General features: G+C 35.5%; 2 protein-coding genes and 1 pseudogene across 2 annotated transcripts; 2 read left to right on the top strand and 1 right to left on the bottom strand.

Moving 5' to 3' along the window:
* Positions 1 to 2,569: 2,569 nt before the first annotated feature.
* On the top strand, positions 2,570 to 4,116 carry LOC124509125 (olfactory receptor 14K1-like). Its single transcript, XM_047075702.1, has 2 exons — positions 2,570 to 3,484; positions 3,919 to 4,116. Exons 1-2 carry the CDS (start codon positions 2,570 to 2,572, stop codon positions 4,114 to 4,116), a joined length of 1,113 nt encoding a protein of 370 aa, XP_046931658.1.
* A 473-nt stretch (positions 4,117 to 4,589) lies between these two features.
* On the top strand, positions 4,590 to 5,650 carry LOC124509134 (guanine nucleotide-binding protein G(i) subunit alpha-2-like; annotated as a pseudogene).
* A 14,375-nt stretch (positions 5,651 to 20,025) lies between these two features.
* Positions 20,026 to 20,970, bottom strand: LOC124501114 (olfactory receptor 14K1). The gene is given in 1 exon segment (XM_047065117.1): positions 20,026 to 20,970. A coding segment is annotated over 1 exon segment (945 nt).
* Positions 20,971 to 21,703: the final 733 nt, after the last annotated feature.

Consider the following 21,703-nt stretch of genomic DNA (forward strand, 5'->3'; position numbering starts at 1 on the left):
GATGTTATAAAAACAAAAATACTGTAGTCCTTACACTAGGAGATAAATTACACATTACGTTGATAGCTTTCTTAGTTGAATTCCACATTAATTTTCTAAAATTCATATTGATGCCACCCATGTAATATGAGCCTTTTAAAGGTGCTACTGTATTATCTAGAATAATTGTTTACTCCTCTCTTTCAAGAATCTATGAAAGCTTGACATATCAGATAGAATTCAGTTGAGATCCTCTTTCTTTTTCTAAACATTAGTAAAAAAGAATATATATGTGTATATATACACATATATATGTATACACACACACATATATATATATATATATATATATATATATATACCACATCTTTCCATCCATTTGTCAGTTGGACATTTGAACTCTTTCCATAATCTGGCTATCACTTATAGCGCTGCTATAAACATTGGGGTAAATGTGCCTCTTTGAATCGGCATTTTTGTATCCTTTTAATAAATGCCTATAAGTCAGAGAAAGACAAATATCATATGATTTCACTCATATGTGGAATTTAAGAAACAAAAACGGATAAACATAGGGGAAAGGAAAGAAAACTAAGATAAAAAAAAAAAGAGAAGGAGGGGCGCCTGGGTGGCTCAGTTGGTTAAGCGTCCGACTTCGCTCAGGTCACGATCTCACCGTTTGTGAGTTTGAGCCCCACGTGGGGCTCTGTGCTCACAGCTCAGAGCCTGGAGCCTGCTTCCAATTCTGTGTCTCCCTCTCTCTCTGCCCCATCCCCACTCATGCTCTGTCTCTCTCTGCCTTAAAAATAAATAAAATATTTCTTTTAAAAAAAAGAGAGAAGGAGGCAAACCATAAGAGACATTTAAGTACAGAGATAAACTAAGGGTTGCTGTAGGGGAGGTGGGGGACAGGTTAAATGGGTGATGGGCATTAAGGAAGACACTTTTTAGGATGAGCACTGGGTGTCATGTGTAAGAGATGAATCACTGGCTTTTACTCCTGCAGAAGTAGTAACACTATATGTTAACTAACTTGAATTTAAACAATTTAAAAACTTAGTAACAAGTAGATATTTTGTAGAAAGCCACAAGGGGTCTACAGCTAAATTTCTTGTATGTTAATAAATAGTTCCAAGCTTTTTCCATTTAATTATTCAGCATTGCTTTTAGGTTTTTTTTAATTTTGTTTTATTTTTTTAATTTATTTTTGACTAAAAGAGACACAGAGCGTGAGCAGGAGACTGGCAGAGAAAGATGGAAACAGAGAATCCCAAGCAGGCTCTAGGCTCCGAGCTGTCAACACAGAGCCTGACGCGGGGCTTGAACTCATGAACCTGAGATCATGACCTGAGCCAAAGTCGGCCGCCCAACAGACTGAACCACCCAGGTGCCCCTGTGTTGTTTTTATAAAATATTTCCTACATTGTATTTTTCTCAGATACTAAGTAACCTATCATTAAAGGAAATATTTTTGCCAGGGATGTTATTCATCGTTAATCTGTTTCTATTTATCATATTCACTTTTATTTCAACCGCTTTTTCTGTAAAGTGTGCTACCATTTTGACGATAAAAAACATTGGATAAACATCTTGGGAATGAGTGTCTGCAAGATTGTGAGTGTTCATGAACACATGTGGTTGAGTAGATGTATAAGCAGCCAGTGAGTTGGGAGAAGTAGACCTTCCCCCATATTCCATATCCTTCTCCCACATTACATCTATCACTACTATTGCTTATTTCATGGTAATGACACAACTCCATATTTATTAATTTCCTGTTCACATTTGCATTTTCTTTATACCATAAATCTCTTTGTTTTTCATTTATTTGTTTTTTAAAAAAATGTTTATTTTTTATTTTGATAGACAGATTGCACACAGGTGCAAGTGGAGGAGGGATAGAGAGAGAAGGAGAGAATCCCAAGCAGGCTCCATGTTGTCAATGCAGACCAGATGTGGGGCTCGATCCCACCAACGATGAGATCATGACTTGAGCTGAAATCAAGAGTCAGACACTTAAATGATTGAGCTACTCAAGCACCCCTCATTTTTTACCATGTAGTGTGATGTACTTTATCATAAAATTAAATACAAAATTTTTTCTTACTTTTTGGGGTGATAAAGGTAATGTGTAAAAGCATGTGCTTTTACAATAATATTCATTGATTACCTTCTATTGCCTGAAATGCTTTAAAAATGATTCTGTTGTAGTAAAGGCTTTGTTTAGCATATTGAGCTAAACAAATATATTCAGGATATATTTTATAAAGATACATGTTTCATCAGCCAATTTATGAAGTTCCATAAATGAAAGCAATTTTCCTATTCTTTCTTCCTATTCTTCCTGATCTGCTCACTTAACCTATTACAAATTCAGACACATACTAAAAGTGGCAGATTGAGGAGGTCATAAACCTTGACATGCATGTAGGAAGACCGAAAATGTACATGACTTATAACACAAAACAGATGAATTCTTACAGGAATCAAAAACAGTATTGGAAAGGAGGAAGGCTTAGCATGTACCTGATGTTGTGTCTTTACTCTCCTTTGTGTCATATAGAGTGAGGATGTGCATAGAGTGGAAAACATGGCCAACCACTCAGCAGTGATGGAATTCTTCCTCATGGAAGTCTCTGCCACCAGGGAGCTCCAGATTATACATGGCTTTCTGTTTTTGCTTATTTACTTGGTAACTCTTATGGGAAATCTTCTCATTTTTGTCCTAATCACTCTGGATCAGTATCTTCATACTCCCATGTACTTCTTCCTGAAGAACTTATCACTTTTTGATGCCTGCCTTATTTCAATTACAGTTCCAAAATGTATTATGAACACTTTATGCCATGAGAATACCATTTCTTTCTCAGGATGCATATTACAAGTGTTGTTGGTGATTCACTTTGCTGGGTCTGAGCTTTTCATTCTAACAGCCATGTCCTATGACCGCTATGTGGCCATCTGTCGTCCACTGCACTATAATATCATCATGAACAGGAGAGTCTGTATGGGGATGACAGTCACCTCCTGGCTTCTTGGGAGTATCTTTGGGGTCTTATACTCATCTGGCACTTTCTCTTTATCTTTTTGTGGCTCTAGAAATCTTCCTCAGTTTTTCTGTGATGTCCCCTCTCTACTGAAGGTTTCTTGCTCAAAGACTCATATCACCATTGATATTAGTGAGGCAATTGGGGTTATGTATGCACTTTTCTGTTTGGTGTCCATTGGATTTTCATATATTTGCATTTTCAATACAGTGTTGAGAATACCATCGTCACAAAGGTGGTCAAAAACCTTTTCCACTTGTACCCCCCATCTCATAGTTGTAACAACATTTATCGTAACAGGTACCATGGCCTATCTAAAGCCAGTCCCTGATTCCCCACATCTTGTGGATTTCTTGGTGTCTGTATTCTATTCTGTATTGCCTCCATCTTTGAACCCCATCATCTACAGCCTAAGGAACAAGGAAATTAAGGAATCTCTGAGGAAGTTTCTGTGGAAAGTAAGCCATTGTAGATTCTATGGAGAAAAACAATAGAACTAGTATCTATAAAGCCAAAGTCCATTTTTTAATCCTTTGGCTTCTTATAATCTAATGTGGACCTCAATATCTGTACAATAAAATATTCACCTTATTTAAAAGTGCTAGGGTAAAGTTGACATGTTTATGGTTATGAATAAACAGTCATTATCTCAGAACCTCCAAGAGTGCATATTCATTACCTAGAATTTGTGCATGCAAATTAAGCTTTATAGACATATGACAGTTTTTCAAGTGGCTTACTGAAGATGTCCATGTACCAATTTTTTTAAACTTAATATAGTACTTTACGTGGCACAAGGAACTCTGTGGATGTAATTCAACTAAGGAGTATTAGTTAAGGTGTTTATCCTGGACCACTTAATGGGTCCTAATCTAATCATAAACTGTTAAAGGCGGAACTTCTCAAAGCTTTGTTAGAAGGAGATGTGTTTATGAAGAGTGGTCTTCCCTTATTGGCTTTGAATATGGAAGGTGGTCATGAGCCCAGATATAGACAGAGGCAGCCTCAAGATTGGAAAATGCAAGGAACAGATAGTTCAGTGGAGACCCAAGAAAATAATGCAACCATACCAGCTGCTCCTGCACTTTAGCCCCCCATGTGATTGGTGTTGGATTTCTAAATTACAGCACTTTACCGGCACCTGGGTGGCTCAGTTGGGAAAGCATCCAACTCTTGGTTTTGGCACAGGTCATGATCTATAGTTCTGACTGTGCAGAGCCTACTTGAGATTGTCTCTCTCTCCCTCTCTCTCTCTCCCCCTCCTGCAAGCTCTGTCTCTCACTCTCTCAAAATTAAAAAATAAAAAAAATAAACTTAAAAAATTAAAAATAATAAAATAAAATAATACATGTATGTGCTGATAAAACATAGAGTTTGTGATAATTTGTTACAGCAGCAACAAAAATTTAACAAAAGCATTGAATACTTGTCTGTATAAAATCACTTAAATCAGAATTTGTTCGGAATAAGTATACAGACTATGAAACTAAAAGTTTTAATTAAAGTTAAAACATATGGCAGTGGGAGTGGAATGTGTCAGTGGGGCTTGGCAGGGGACAGGGAATGGGTTGCGGCATGAGTGCTCAGGACAGGACAGCGGCCCAGGGCTCTAAGATGATTTACAAAACCTGTTGGGTGATGGTGAGAAGGTGATATGGGAGGTGAAGCTGCTACTTTTGGGTGCTGAGGAGTCAGGGAAGAGCATCACTGTCAAGCAAAGGAAGAACATCCAGGAGGCTGGCAGTCCCAGGCAGTCCTCTACAGCATCACCATCCAGCCCATCATGGCCACTGTCAAAGCCATGGACTATCTGAAGATAGAATTTGCTGGCCCTTCCTGTACACATGACGCCAGGCAGCTGTTTTCACTGTCCTGAACTGCTGAGGGCAGGGGGTGCTTCCTGAGGGTCTGCCCAGTGTCATCCACAGGCTTAGGTCTGACCTTGGCCTGCAGGTAGGCTCTGGCTGCTGGCTGGAGTGCCAGCTCCACCACTCTGCTGCCTTTGACCTCACTGCCCTGGGGAGCATCACACGGAGTAACTACATCCCCACAGAGCAGGACGTGCCATGGTCTCAAGAGAAGACCACTGGCATCCTGGAGACACACCTCACCTTCAGGGACTTACTCTCAAGATGTTTGATGTGGGCAGTCCACGGTCTGAATCAAAGAAGTGGATCCACTGCTTTGAGAGTGTCACAGCCATCATCTCCTGCATAACCTTGGGCATGCATGACCTGTGTTAGCAGAGGATGAGGAGATGCACCACATGCACCAGAACATGAAGCTCTTTGACAATGACTTCTCCAACAACCAGTGGTCACAGACTGGTCCACTATCCTTGTCCTCAACAAGAACTTGTTTGAGCAGATCACCCACACCCCGATACCACCTGTTTCCCTGAGTACAGAGGGGCCAAGAAATATGACCAGGTAGCCAGCCACATCCAAGGTAAGTCTGAGACCCTGCACAAGAGCAAGGATACCAAGGAGATCTACATGCACTTCACCTGTGCCAACCACACCAAGAACTTGTGGTTCCTGTTTAAAGCTGTCTCCCACATCATCATCAGGAACAACCTGAATGTGACCGCAGGCCACATTAATACACTGTTGGTTAGAATGTGAATTCATAGAGTCATAATGGAAAACAGTATGGAAGTTTCTAAAAAAAAAAAAAAAAGAACCACTGTAAAATCCAGCAATGTCACATTTAAGCATTTATGCAATGTAATATAATCATCATTTTGAAGTGATATATGTACTCTAATGTTTATTGCAGCATTATTTACAATACAATACAATTGCAATGATGTGGATGGAGCTAGAGTGTGTTATACCTGACAAAATAAGTCAGTCAGTCAGAGAAAGAAATGGTTTCACTCATATGTGGAATTTAAGAAACAAAAAAGATGAACATAGAGGAAGGAAGAAAAAGAGAGAGAGGGATGCAAACTATAAGAGACTCTTAACTATAGTGAATAAACTATGAGTTGCTGGAAATTAAGTGGGGGATGGGCTAAATGGGTGATGGGTATTAAGGAGGGCACTCTATGTGATGTGATGAGCACAGGTGTTATATGTAAGTGGTGAATCACTAAATTCTACTGCTGAAACCAAAATTACACTTTATGTTAACTTTATGTTAAAAGTTAAATAAAAACTTGAAATAATAAAAAGGAAATTTTCTGAGATCTTTAATTTTTGTGGCAAAAAAGATAATTATGTGAGTTAATATGTTAATTCTTATAATCACTTCACAGTGTATATGTGTATAAAATCATCACATTGTACACTTTAGTTGTATTCAATTTTATTCATCAATTATACTTTATAATAGTAGAAAAATAAAATGTAAAAAAATAAATATTTTCAAGTTTGGTAGATTGCAGGATTATTTCTCAAAGAGAGATCTTCTCAATAGATATGACTTTGAATTTTAATTGCCTTTAATCCATGCAAATCCATATTATAAGTATTAGAGGTATACTTTTGCTAATTAGAACAGTAATTTTTCTGTCTCTTCGCTCTTTATCCATTTATATATTTCACTTCTAAAACCTTCATGAAGAATGTGTCACTGCAGACATTTGATTTTTAAACCACTTTAAGATACCTACAACTATTTGAAATTAGGGAAACAAATAGAATCAAAGTGGAATCCCTACTTGTATTCATGGACTGCTGAGGATTAGCAGCATGAGCTGCTGTAGGATTTTGGTGCTGTTTACAAATATGTATATTATTATGACAAAACAAGGACAACAACAAAAAAATGTTCTCTGGGCCTTCTAAGGGGCACAGATAACATATGACTTGGGAAATTGATGGTAACATATCTCCATTTCTCTGAGCCTTTGTGTCCTTGCTAAACTGTGACTGACAGGAGTTTTGGCATCTCAGTCTCATTTTCTATAGGCCACCCTTAAATTCATACCTCAATTAACCAATACCGTAGACTATTAGTACTCTTCTCAGGTACTCAAAGAACACAATAAATTATAAACTTTGGATGAGTATACCTGTGGAAATGAGTACTGTCCTATCCAGTTTTATATTACATTCTCTTTGATCTACTAACCTTAGAATCAACTTCCATACATGTTATCCAGATTTCTTCCACCATAGGTTGTCAGTATCCTGTGACTATTTTTAGTTCATAGCAATATTTTTCAATACAGGTTCTATGCTTCTGCAATGCTGTGCTGGAAACTTAGTCTCCCTATGTTATTGGAAGAAATTAGGAAAGTTTGGAAACATGTCAAGAAGAGAATTTCACCTGGTAAACTATTCTCACAGGTGAAGCCAATGGAAAAATTCTGCATATGTGTTAGTTGATTCTTGCAAGTAAGGGGGATGGTGTGGAATTCTTACATCATCAAAAAATGTTCCAGTATTTTAGCTTCAAAGTTGCAAGTATTGTCTGTGTCCACACAAATGTCTGCCATCCATTTCCCAGGTCCTTCTTCTCCCAATCTATGTCTTTCCCTAGCAAAAGTGATCTTGGATGATCTCTATATTCAAATTCTCCAGGGGGGGAGGGAACAGAACAAATAGGATGGATGTGTGTATAGATAGATAGGTCTATCCATCTATTATCTATCTATCTATCTATCTATCTTTATATCTTTCTATCTTTCCATCTATCTATCATCTATGTATCTATCTATACATCATCTATCTATCATTTATATATCTATCTTTGTCTATAGATAAGTTGTCAGAAGGACATATTTCTAAGTGAAACAAGCAAAAAACACTCTATGTTATTATCTATATGTAGAATTAAATAAAAAGAAAAGTCAAACTTTGTAGATAAGTAAATACACACTTATCTTAAGAAACTGACTAATGCAATTATGTAATCTGGCAATGCAAAATCTGCAGTGTGTGTTAGAAGGCTGAAAATCCAGGGGAGAGCTGATATGTCAGTTCAAGCCCAGTGGTTGACTACTGGAAATCCAGGGAAGAGCTGACATCGAAGTTAATGTCCAAAAGCCACCGTAGCTGCAAAATTCTCTTACTAATGATTAGCAGGAAATAATCTTTTGCCTATGTATTCAACAGCATTGACCACTCCTCATTCTTCAAACATGATATTCTCTAGGCATCTGTGACAACTATATACTCATAATTCTCTGCCCCAAGTGCCCCCTTTTTTATCCTGCATTGAATTTCTCCTTAATTCAGCTTCTACTTTTTAGTGGAACCCAAGGATCTGGTCATGATTTTCTACTTCATGTTATCTTTTTCAGATAATGTATATCAAGTAACATTCTCTCCTACTCCAAATATTTCTGATATCTAAAAACAATTGTTCATATCATCTGTGACTTTACTTGTTCACACCACTACAATTCTTTGTTTTGTTACCACAAAAGCCACCTAAACCATCTCCCAAGTTTATTTCTTGTTCAATAAATATTTCTGTGCAGGCCAGTGATATTTAATCTTAAAACAAATAAGGAAAAAAAAAGAGATATAGAGAGAGTGCAAACAAGTAAAGAAACAACAACAATGTCAAATTACTTCCCTCCTATCTTGAAATCTTTAAAATAAAATTTTATGGGTGCCTGGGTGGCTCAGTGGTTGAGCGTCCAAATTCGGCTCGGGTCATGATCTCGCAGTTGACGAGTTCGAGCCCTGTGTCGGGCTCTGTGCTGACAGCTCAGAGTCTGGAGACTACTTCTGATTCTTTGCCTTCCTCTCTCTCTGCCTCTCCCCTGCTCATGCTCTGTCTCTCTCTGTCTCAAAAATAAAGATATTCATTAATTTTTTAAATAAAATAAAATTTTAAAAATTTACTAAGAAAAATGTAAAAATTTCTTAGTATGTTTCAAAGTTTTAAATGAATGTATTACTGTCTAACTTTATGACTTCATCTAATACTAGTATTATTTTATCATTCTGCGTTAGCAACACTGTATTTTTTCCATTACTAAAACAAATTTTATCTAGCCTTCAGGTTTATAAATGCTGCTCACTTCAGATAGAATAAGGGATACAAGGATGGTTAAAAAACTCACTCCTTTTATCTAACAGACCTCAACTTCTCACATTGCTAAGAGGTTTTTCCTTTACTACTAAATATGAATCATGATGGAGGATGATGAAGATGAAAATGTATTTTTAAACTTTAAGCCTTCATAACTACTTGAAATTGTTGTTTCCTACTCATCAACTCCTTTATCTTGTATCATTTCCTGTAGATTGTAAACCCCATAAAATTAAGGAAATATATATTTTCCCCGATGATCCTCCAGTTTCTATAAATTTTCTTTGAATATACTAGGTATACAAAGTATTTATTAAAGAATTGAATGCTGATAGATGGAAAATACACGATGATTTATCAGATTAATTGGGTAAAGAGACTTAACAGACTCTCATGTCTTGATTTCAGGTGTAGACTAATAAAAGGACATTGGTCACATTCTCTGATATGTAACATCATGGGGCAGGATGAGAGGGGGTAAGCTTGAGTCGGGGGAAGATTAATTGCAGTATAATGACCACAGATTTGGGCATGCATGTGGAACAACTTGATACATAAAAATACTCCACATTAAAATATATATTTAGTTTCAGAGTTCAGAAGGAATTTGAGGTTACAGATATTGTTGAAAGTGAGTAGTAATTAAACCAGAAGTATGTGTAATGTAAAGAGAACATGGTCTAAAATCATGCAATGAGAAAAACACCAGTACTTTAGAGACTGGTAAATGAACTAACCTACAATGGTGAATAATCCTAGAGGCCAAATAATGATGTTGAATATAGAAATGTAGCCATCAATGTGTCAAGCAAGTGAATGATTAATATAATGACAAAAATATATCAATGATCTTGGCATGGATAATTCTCTAAGGTAAATTTGGTAATGGGAGTCATATTTCAGGGGATTCAGGAATGAAATTGACAAGAAGTAGAAACTGAGTATCAACAACTCTTCTTTTAGATATTGGTTTGAATAGGGGGATGGGGTATATTATGGTTAGAAGATACTGGCAACAAAAGCTAGTTGTAACCAGTTTTCATGGTCTCCTATAGTTTTTGAAAAAGCTGAGAAAAATCGCCCAGCCCTCTCTGCAACTAGTTTGGGCAATGTGTCAAATTCTGAAGAATGAAATAATGAGAACCAATATCAGGGCTAGTCCAGAAATAGTTCTTGCAGACACAAAAAGAAATCTGTACCCAGACAAGCAAAATTGAGAAAATGAAGTAAATTTAAAAGAAATTAAATCTTAGGAGTAGTAAGCAAATAGCAAAAAATTTTTAAAAATCTGTTTCAAATGTCTTTATTTAGATAGATAATTGATTTTTAGTTAACAACAAAGAACGCCAAAAGGAAGTGGTGTGATACCTCAAATAATTTAGAGAAATTAATGGCCATCTTGTAATAAATATATTATTCCATGAGGCAGTCATGGGGATGTATCTCTCAGATCACTGAAGGGAACATAACTAACATCTCTAAGTGCTGTGCTTTCAAATCCATCGCCAAGGTTTCCCCAATGCCACACATCCATGGGCTGCCCCCAGATAGTCTGAGCACAGCAGGTAGGCTAAGACAAACTAATTCCTGAGAGACACAACTCCTGTGATGAGTGATTTTGAATAAAGGACTCCCCATCAGCCTTGCCAGAACATTGGTAGAGCTTTACAGCATTTCCTTTCATCTCTGCTTCATGTGAGTCAGATTTGCATTTGGGGCTGACTGTTCTTTACTTTCCTGGCTCCTTCCCACAATAGATGAATTGTCTAGGATGTAACTTCATTTTACCTGAAAATTAATAAGTTAGATGTTACTCTTACATGGATCCTGGCAGAAGACACAAGATTCTTGCACTTGTCCCCAAGGCCCATGGTCCCCAAGTCTGCTTACCCTGATGCTGAAATAACCCATATGAGTGTCCTCAGTTCTTACATTCTTTGCATATAAGGCAAGGTATAGGTGTAATAAAACCTATGGGGAGGGTCTTCCAACAATAGATAGTCTTCCTGTCTAATCTTTCTTGGCATCTGTTTACCAGAGGACTAAGATTAACACAACAAACTAATGAAAAACAAAGCAAACAAACAAAAAACTTAACCCACAGAAGCATGCCTTAAAGAAAATAAGTATTCTTCAGATAATGAGATTTATACAAGAAGAAAAGTCAGGTATCTACTAAATGAAGAAGATCAGTGAAAATATTTATGAGTTAGAAAATACAATTGGTAAATACTAAAATTTATTCAACTAAAATAATTCATATAAATGTAGATACAAATAAATTCTATTTAGCACACAGTCTGGCTCAATCAGAAGAGCATGAGACTCTTGATCTTGTGGTTGTGAGTACGCTTTATGTTGGGTGTAGAGATTACTTAAAATAAACAAACAAACAAAAACAATATTTTTTAAAAAATCCTGCCTTATGTTTTCTGAAACTTTTTTGAAAACAAATTTATACAAATCTAATGGAAAGAGTTAATTTTAGGGTAAATAAAGAATAACTTATTCTAGAAATGAAGACATATTATAAAATTATATTTAAAATTTGGTATTTATTCAAGTATAGTAGAATAAAGGCCAAAAACTCTAAAATGCATAGATATGACATAAGTAGAGAAAAAGCAATGCAGAAAAATAGTAAGTGTAACATCATTTGGATATCTGTATCTTTATAGTTAAAATAAAATGTAATGTCTACCTTACTTTACTCATGAAAAATCAATGCCATGGAGATAATTGATAAAAATTTGAATTGAAAAATATCAAGTTTTGAAAGATAATATGACAATATATTTATGACTTCAGACTAGGAAAATAATCCTTTAATTGAACACAAAATGTTCAAAACTAAAGGACATTTTTTAGCCTGTCCATCACACTAATTTAAGAATGTCTGTTCTCTTTACAGACATTATTAAGACAATTGAAAGGATGAGTCATAAAAAACGAAAATATACTCAAAATGCACAACCAACAACCATTTCATTCAGACTGTTTAAACTGCAAAGGAAACAACAAAACTAAAAGGCAACCGACCGAATGGGAAAAGATATTTCCAAATGACATATCAGATAAAGGGCTAGTATGCAAAATCTATAAAGAACTTACCAAACTCCACACCCAAAAAATAAATAATCCAGTGAAGAAATGGGCAGAAAACATGAATAGACACTTCTCTAAAGAAGACATCCGGATGGCCAACAGGCACATGAAAAGATGCTCAACGTCTCTCCTTATCAGGGAAATACAAATCAAAACCACACTCAGATATCACCTCACGCCAGTCAGAGTGGCCAAAATGAACAAATCAGGAGACTATAGATGCTGGAGAGGATGTGGAGAAACGGGAACCCTCTTGCACTGTTGGTGGGAATGCAAATTGGTGCAGCCACTCTGGAAAACAGTTTGGAGGTTCCTCAGAAAATTAAAAATAGACCTACCCTATGACCCAGCAATAGCACTGCTAGGAATTTACCCATGGATACAGGAGTACTGACGCATAGGGGCACTTGTCCCCCAATGTTTATAGCAGCACTCTCAACAATAGCCAAATTATGGAAAAAGCCTAAATGTCCATCAACTGATGAATGGATAAAGAAATTGTGGTTTATATACACAATGGAGTACTACATGGCAATGAGAAAGAACGAAATATGGCCCTTTGTAGCAATGTGGATGGAACTGGAGAGTGTGATGCTAAGTGAAATAAGCCATACAGAGAAAGACAGATACTATATGTTTTCACTCTTATGTGGATCCTGAGAAACTTAACAGAAACCCATGGAGGAGGGGAAGGAAAAAAAAAAAAAAGAGGTTAGCGTGGGAGAGAGCCAAAGCAGAAGAGACTCTTAAAAGCTGAGAACAAACTGAGGGTTGATGGGGGGTGGGAGGGAGAGGTGGGTGGGTGATGGGTATTGAGGAGGGCACCTTTTGGGATGAGCACTAGGTGTTGTATGGAAACCAGTTTGACAATAAATTTCATATAAAAATATATTACTATGAATCAATAAAGAATAAAAATATGAATAGGCAACTTACAAAAGAGGTAACCCAAACACTTAAAAACAAGCTTAGTATCATTAATTATCAGGCAAATGTAAATTAAAAAACAAAGTGAAATATCTATGCAAACCCATTACAATGGCTAAAATAAAGATTACCACAACCCAAGTTGTCCTGAAACATTGCAGCTGCAGGAATTACAATGAATGATGATTTAGAGTGAAAGCTGATGCCACCATATTGCAAACCATTTTGAAATTATCTACTTTTATGGTATGTAAAATGTATAAAAAATAATTACACTCCTAGAAAGACCAATGTTATATCTATTAGGCCTATTAAAATGGCTCTTATCAAAATTCCAGAAATAGCTTGTGCTGGCAAGAATTCAGAGAAAAAGGAAACCTTGTGCATTTTTGGTGGAAATGTAAATTTTTGCAGCCACTATGGAAAACAATATGAAATTCAACAAAACTTAAAAAGAAGCAAAATAAAACTATAGAATTATCCAACCATTCCACTTCCAAAGGAAGCTAAAACACTAACTCAAAAAGGCACCCCCATTTTCATTTCAACAGTTTTACAATAGCCAAGATATGTAACCATGTATTTCTATTTGTGACAACATGGATGGATCTTGAGGACATTATGCTAAGTGAAAAGTTAGGAATAAATAAAACAGAGAAAGACAAGTACTGTATGATCTCACTTATATGTGGAATCTAAAAACAACCAAATGGTGAGATCATTTCTCCTCATTTTGTTTAATGATAAAAATTATACAAGTAAAATTGCAGGTGATCTGTCTGTATATTAATCAATCTACTGTCTATCTTTTCCTATATCTATCATCCATCAATTTTTGTGTTTTTTTTGTTTGTTTGTTTGTTTTTTAGGAGGCTCTACACCCAAAATGGGGCTTGACCTCATAAGCCTGAGATTGAGTTGCATGCTCTACTGACTGAGCCAGCCAGTAGTCCCATTTTTTCTTTGTCTGCTATATGCATAAACATGTACATATAGTGTATATTATATAAGGAATATAATTGTATTTTGTATAATGTATACATTATGTATAATGTTCACAGGGGCAGTACAGAATTTTACATGCAAATGCCTGGCTATATATAATCATATCTTATATTAAAATCTTAAAAGAGAAGAAAAAGCACTCAAATATTTGTAACTCACAGAAACCTTCAATTTCTGATTTCATACAATAGACTACCTATTTCTTAATTTATTGCATATAGGATAGCTATTGACATTGTTTTCTGTATTTCTCTTTAAATTCTCATCAGAAGATCTTGTTATCAATTAGAGATACCTAGTGATTTAGGATGGTGAAAGCTCAGTTACCAGGACACCAGTCAGTTAAGCGTCTCACTGTTGATTTGGTCTCAGGTCATGATCTCATAGTTCATGCAATCAAACCCTGAATCTGACTCTACACTGACAGTGTAGAACCTTCTTAGGATTCTCTCTCTTCTCCTCTCTCTGCCCCTGTCCCACTTACATTTGTTCTCTCTCTCTCTCTCTCTCTCTCTCAAGATAACACACAAACATTAAAACAACAACACTCAGTTGCATAGAGAAATAGTCATTGTTAGTTTGTATTATTCAAAATGAACTACTTAAATATATGTTAGGAACAAGAGCAGCCTGAACAAAACATTTTATGAGTCAGAGCTTAGTTTAAGTAAAAAAAAAAAAAAAAAAAAAAAAAAAAAAAAAAAAAAAAAAAGTAAAAGGATGGCCATCTAATAAATGGAAAACAGAATTGAAAAAGACCTCAACTAGATAGAGGAAATGGGCATGTAGTATGACATCAGAGAATCTCAAAAGATCATGAAACGAAGAGGAGATCAGCATGGGATTCACATAAGAGCAACTCCCAGACTTCAGTCTTTAGTCACTGTGTTGTGCTTAGGTATCACCTGTTCCAAGCAGTGACATTAGCTTTTCTCACTTACGTCTTATGGATGGTCACCATACAAAGCTGCATGCATCGTTTCAGCAAAATTTTTAACTAACTTGAGGTCCATAATTGTTCATAAAATTTGCTTCATCTATCTGAAATTCCCATTCTAAGTTCGGTTTTGATTGTCAATGGACATTTTTGATATCTGCACACACACACACACACACACACACACACACACACACACAAAGTAGGGAGTCTTGTTGGGTGGAGGGAAATGGCAGTCAGCACCAGGGTGGGAGTAATCTGAGGTTAAACCATCCCTCCTTATGCATACACCTTGTTTTTGTCTATGCAAAGATGGGCTAAAATTCTTTTGAATTAGGAAAGAATTAAACAGTTACTCTATTATTTTGTATTACAATGGTTATTTAAAACCATACACTTCTAAGAAAAGGAAGAGTATTTTATTTTCCTCATAGTATCCATTTTAAACAAATGAAATCAGTCCCCATTACAGTAATTTACTCAACTCTATTCCAGCACACTGAAAAAGCTAATGAGGGTAAATTTTATTTTTTATATATTTGGGGTGAAATTTACAATCATGTGTTTCATTGAAAGCCACATATCTATCACAAATACAGTATAGTTTCTTGGTTAAATATTATGAGTTTGGGAACCACTAAACGTTGGCTTGACCATTGGCTTTGCAAGTTACTATTATGTTTATTTTTTAAATATTTATTTCAACCCTCTTGAACATCTAGTCTAGCCATACCTCATCTCCCTTTCCCTTCAAAATGAATCATTCGAAATAGTGCTTTATATTCAGTTACCATTCAAATTGTGTCTCACTCATTGCACATTATTCCACTCATTTATTTATGTAAAAATAAAGATAATCTCTACCAAAGCAATTAAATACACATGTTTTTTATTAGATCTTATACCCAATTTCATTCAAACACACTTTTAAATGTTCCAATAACTGAATCAAGTATCATTTTAAAATTGAAATTAACCAAAACTAATTCTTTTAGTTCCTCAGCCATATTAGCCATATTTTAACACCTTAGCCACATATGTATATAGGTATCATATTTGATAGCACAGTTCTAGACACCTAACTTTAAAGCCTATGTCTAGTGACAGATTTTTTTTTAATTTTTTTTTCAACGTTTATTTATTTTGGGACAGAGAGAGACAGAGCATGAACGGGGGAGGGGCAGAGAGAGAGGGAGACACAGAATCGGAAACAGGCTCCAGGCTCTGAGCCATCAGCCCAGAACCTGACGCGGGGCTCGAACTCCCGGACCGCGAGATCGTGACCTGGCTGAAGTCGGACGCTTAACTGACTGCGCCACCCAGGCGCCCCTAGTGACAGATTTTTTTACCTCTTTTTATTTAAATTTTATTTATTTATTTTGAGATACACACAGAGAGAGCACTCTCAGGCATGGGGGTGGGGGTGGGGGGAGAAGGGGCAGATAGAGAGGAGAAGAAAGATCCCAGGCAGTCCCCACACCTTCAGCGCAGATCCTGATGCAGGGCCCAGTCCCACAAACCATGAGATTATGACCTGAGATGAAATCAAGAGTCAGACACTCAACTGACTGAGTCATACAGGCACTCCAGGGATTTTCCTCTCATTAAAGAACCTACTGTTAATTTTTCAATAAATGTCGTTTTAAAACTTCTGTGCATTTTGTGTCTTTTCTTGTTCTTTCCACTTGTGTGCTTTTCAAGTTATGCTGTTCCAAATCATTGTTCCCACAAATGAATTTTACAAATTTGTTAATTGAAATGGCAACTATTTGTCATCTTCTTAATTCTCTACTTGCATTATCGTATTGAGTATCCTCTGGCATTTGGTTCACAGTTAGGAAGCCTACATTCTGTGGGGAAGCAGTCAAATGGCTAGTATTGGATATTTGATTCAATTTCCAACTGTGGGGTCTTAAATAAATATTTTGATTATATATTTATCTTAAATAAATATTTTGATATAAATATATGTCATAAAATAATAAATAAATCTGTTTATACCATACCAAATTCAGACTCTTCCACAAACCCATTAAAAACTGCAGAAGTTTCTAAAAGTGCCATATAGGTTTTAGTTCAAGTTATGAAGAATAAAATGTTTTTCTAGATACAAAGGGCTTCTTTTGAACTGAGGTGGAAAAACCATTTCCATTTATTTTTGTCGGAATCATCATTGTGATAGAAAAGTTTGGTGGGGAGGCCTAAATTATGGTATCCTCAAAGAAGTGACATATAAGATTGCAGGGTCTCAATGGCTGTGCCATATTCCCATCTAACGCATGCAAATATTTATAACATATAATATACTAATAATATGTAGCATAATAATACACTGCAAATACAAATTTCCACAAAGTGGACAAAGGAGGACCAAGATGATGGAGACAAGATTTCATAGAAAAACTGCCACAACAATAAACTCTATTTTTGTAACACTACATTAACAAAGGATGCATGACTTCTTACAGTTATCTTTGCTTTAACTGTAAAAATAGATAATCTTCTCAGTTCTACTTCATTATACTACTCATTGATTCTTTCTTGTATTGAAAATTTTGTTGTATTTATATGTCTGTATATGTATACTTGTGTGATTAATAAACTACCCTTTATGATTTCCTTAAAAATTAAGTCATTACTTCATGTCCTTGATCCTAAGATAAACATTTTTTTTCATATTTTACTGCTTCCATAAAAGGGTCTCATTTAAAAATTTATATATTCATTTGATGTAATGTTTATTTTTCAGAAAACAAATAACTAAATTTGTGATGCATTTGAAATGAATAGAAATGGATTGATATCAAAGTATGTTAAAAGAGAAGTTAAGGTATAGCTATTTTCTGCTCAGAGCTATGATTTGCACTGTAAAAATAAACCAAAGTTTACTTCTATATGGACCTTTCACATAGGTATCATATAAACCAGTTGTTGTGTGTTAAATCAATTTGCATATTAGAAGGGAGATATATCATATATATATGTTTGTTTATCAACAATATATATATATATATACATCTATATATATAAATATACATCTATATATTATATACATCTATCTATATCTATATCTATATCTATATCATCTATATCTATATAAATGAGTCTCATTAGAAGAGATACTAAAGCTATTTCCATCAGCTATGTATAAGGTTTTAGAGATGGGGAAATGTGTAATTAAGTGCTTCATAATTCTCTATATCCAGACCTTATTTAAGCTACACTTTGAAATTTGGGTATAATTTGGGCAAGTATGATGTTTTTTATCAGGAAGATAATATAAAGCTTCAGCAATGCTATGATGAGCCTACAGAGCATGAAAGGTATTGCTACAGACAAGAAAGGTATTTTCCCCATGACCCTATGTTGTGAGCCATATAACTGAAAACATGCTACCCATCTTCCCTCAATCTCAGTTTTCCCATCTGTTTATATTCACATCACTTCACATTGCTAGACACCATTAGTAGAGATGGTGCACATAGAAGTGTCTGATATAGTGAAAGTGATCAACAAATATTAATTTTGATCATAAAAGTGTATGGGCTCACCTGGGTGGCTCAGTCAGTTAAATGTCAGACTCTCAATTTCAACTCAGGTCATGATCTCATGGTTCAATAATTGGAGCCCCGAATAGGGCTCTGCATTCACATTGCAGTTTGCTTGAGATTCTCTCTCTCTCTCCCTCTTTCTGTGCCCCTCTCCTGCTCACACTTATCTCACCCTTTTTCTCTCTCTCTCAGAATGAGTAAATAAACTTAAGAATTGAAAGAGCATGTGGAGTAAAGACTGAAAAGAATAACAGTGACAAGATAGTTTTCTGCAGTAATAAGTGGAAAATAATTTTGAATATTTAGGATATTGGAAATGTTATATGATACTGAAATCTGGAAAGAGTGGATATGGGATTTATCACAATGTGAGAAACAATGCCGGATGCTATTTTCTTAAGTTCCAACATTAAAAAAAGAAAATTAGACCAACATCTAGCATCAACACATTAGATAAAAATAAATTTTATAAACAGAAAAGCATCTGAATCAAAAAAAATAAAATTTTAATCAAAAGAAGCAAAGATTTAAGAGAATCATTCTCTTAAATGTATGAGTAATTGTATAAAATCCTCATCAAACACATATTAGTCAAATAAATGAAGCTTGTAGGGTGTCTGGGTGGCTCAGTTGGTTAAGCATCCCACTTTTGATTTCAGCTCAGATCATATCTTACAGTTTGTAGGATCAAGCCCCACATCAGGCTTTACACTGAAGGTGTAGATCCTGCTTGGGGTTCTCTTTCTTCTCTCTCTCTTCCCCTTACCCACTCTCTATTTCTCTCAAAAATAAATTTTAAAAAATCATTTAAAAAATAAAATAACTGAAGCTTGTGACAAAATAAAGTATTTTTTAAAACTGCAACATTCCATTAAAATAATTTCACATTAAAATCAGATTTCCATCAGAAGATAAATAAATGCAAAATTTAGTTAAAATCATTTTAAATTAAAATCAAATTTCCATCATAAGATAAATGATAAAATGTCATGGAAGTTGATAATTTTGGAGGAATACAAATATATAAATCTCATGTATATGGAGCTCAGAAGTCCAAATCAGTGAAGATGTAAAAGGAAAACATTAAGACAGAATGTGAAGGAATATAAGAGAAGATTTATTTCTATTAAAACCGACATCCTGAGGGGTGCCTGGGTGGCTCAGTCAGTTAAGCATCCAACTTCAGCCCAGATCATGTTCTCACAGTTTATGAGTTAGAGTCCCACGTTGGGGTCCATGCTGACAGCTCAAAGCCTGGAACCTGCTTCAGATTCTGAGTCTCCTCTCTGCCCTCCCCTGCTCACGCTCTGTCTCTCTCTGTCTGTCTCTCAAAAATAAATAAACATTAGTTTAAAAAAAACCTGATAACCTGAGGTCATTACTAACAAGGTTCCATAATATATTAATCTCTAATACAAATAATTCCAAACAGCTAGTTAATTGTGGAACAACAAAACTTCCTACTTCCTAACTTCAACTTTAGTCATCTTTCCATTATTCCACTCCTTTTAACTTTACTTAGGATTTTCCCTAGGGCTGATTTAATATCTTTGCTTCTCAGACAGTAAATAACAGGGTTCAAGGTTGGAGGTACCACAGAATAGAACACAGACACAAACAAGTCCAGAAGAGAAGGCTCATCAGAAACTGGCTTTAAATAAGCAATAGCACCTGTTAGAAGGAATGTACTCACCACAATGAGATGAGGCAGGCAGGTGGAAAAGGCTCTGGACTGCTTCTGTCTGGTTGGGATCTTTAACACGGTGGTAAAAATATATACATAAGAGATCACAATGCAAACTAAACATGAAAATGCGTAACAGACCCCAATGGCCACACAGACATTAATAGTTGCATATTCCTTAGAACAACTGAGTTTTAGTAGAGCAGGGACATCACAGAAGAACTGATGGATCTTAGTTGACTCACAAAAGTTAAAAGAGAATGTCCCAGATGAGCACAAGATTCCCAAGACCTCTCCATTGAGCCAGGAAATAGTCATTAGCTGGACACAGACCCCTTTGCTCATAACACCCTCATAATGCAGAGGATGACAGATGGCAATATAGTGGTCATAGGACATTGCAGTGAGTATGCCAATCTCTGACCCAGACAGTAGTACCACACAAAAGAGCTGTAACACACATCCCAGAAAAGAGATGAAGTCACTGAAGGTGATGGAATTGAGGATGGATTTGGGTAGTGTGGCAGAAATGAGGCACAGATCTACCAAAGACAAATGCCTTAGGAAAAAGTACATTGGACTGTGGAGGCGTTAATCAAGAACTGTGAGGAGGATGATAATTAAATTCTCCATCATGGCCACTAGGTAGATCAGTGAAAATACCACAGTATGTAGCCTCAATAGCATCTGGCTCTCAGTAAATCCCATGAGCGAGAATTCCATTAGTAGTGTTTGATTCATCATATTTTAAAATTATTTGCCACCTATTGAATAAAGAAAATATACATCAGTGTAACAAAATATTATTTACTTCTTTATTTTTGAAGTATGTATACTTTAGCATCATGAGATAGATGGAAATTTTTAAATACCAAAATATTCATATTTATAGTTGACTCGGGAATGAAACAACTATTAGCATAACAGTCCAATAGAACTGGACTCAGATTCATTGTGGAAGATTAACTCCATTTTGCTCCCTAAGTGAACATTTCAAATTATTTTTACTAAATGTATTTCCACTGGGAATTGTAGAATTGGCTCCATAATTCCAATGGTAATAGAATGCATATTTGTTTGCATAAGTATTATTCTACCTGATGCAAATTTTGATGTGAGTTAGAAGTCACAGATAAATTTTGTTTGTTATGCAATCTGTTTAAATAATTGCCGGGGTCCAAACAACAGCAGTATGTTAGACTGGCCGCTTTATTGTTATGAGTCTGGCAATATATATGTTAGCAATTTCCTTAACGAAAATTTCCTTAGCATGCGTCATCAATGTTTTTTGGCATTACCTAATGCTTAGAATATTCCCTTGTGCATTCAACCATTAGGGCACATCTTGGTTATTTCCTTGAGATTTCTCCTCATGCTCTTTTGCTTTTAGATTTAATTTCTCTTTTTCTCATGTTATCTTGATTATAACAATGTCTACTTATAGCCTATAAAGCTCTATTTTGTTATTTCTATGAAG

The sequence above is a fragment of the Lynx rufus genome, unplaced genomic scaffold (assembly GCF_022079265.1).
Source record: "Lynx rufus isolate CCGP_SWC_20201006 ecotype Redwood Valley unplaced genomic scaffold, mLynRuf1.p SCAF_1, whole genome shotgun sequence".
Lineage (NCBI taxonomy): Eukaryota > Metazoa > Chordata > Mammalia > Carnivora > Felidae > Lynx > Lynx rufus.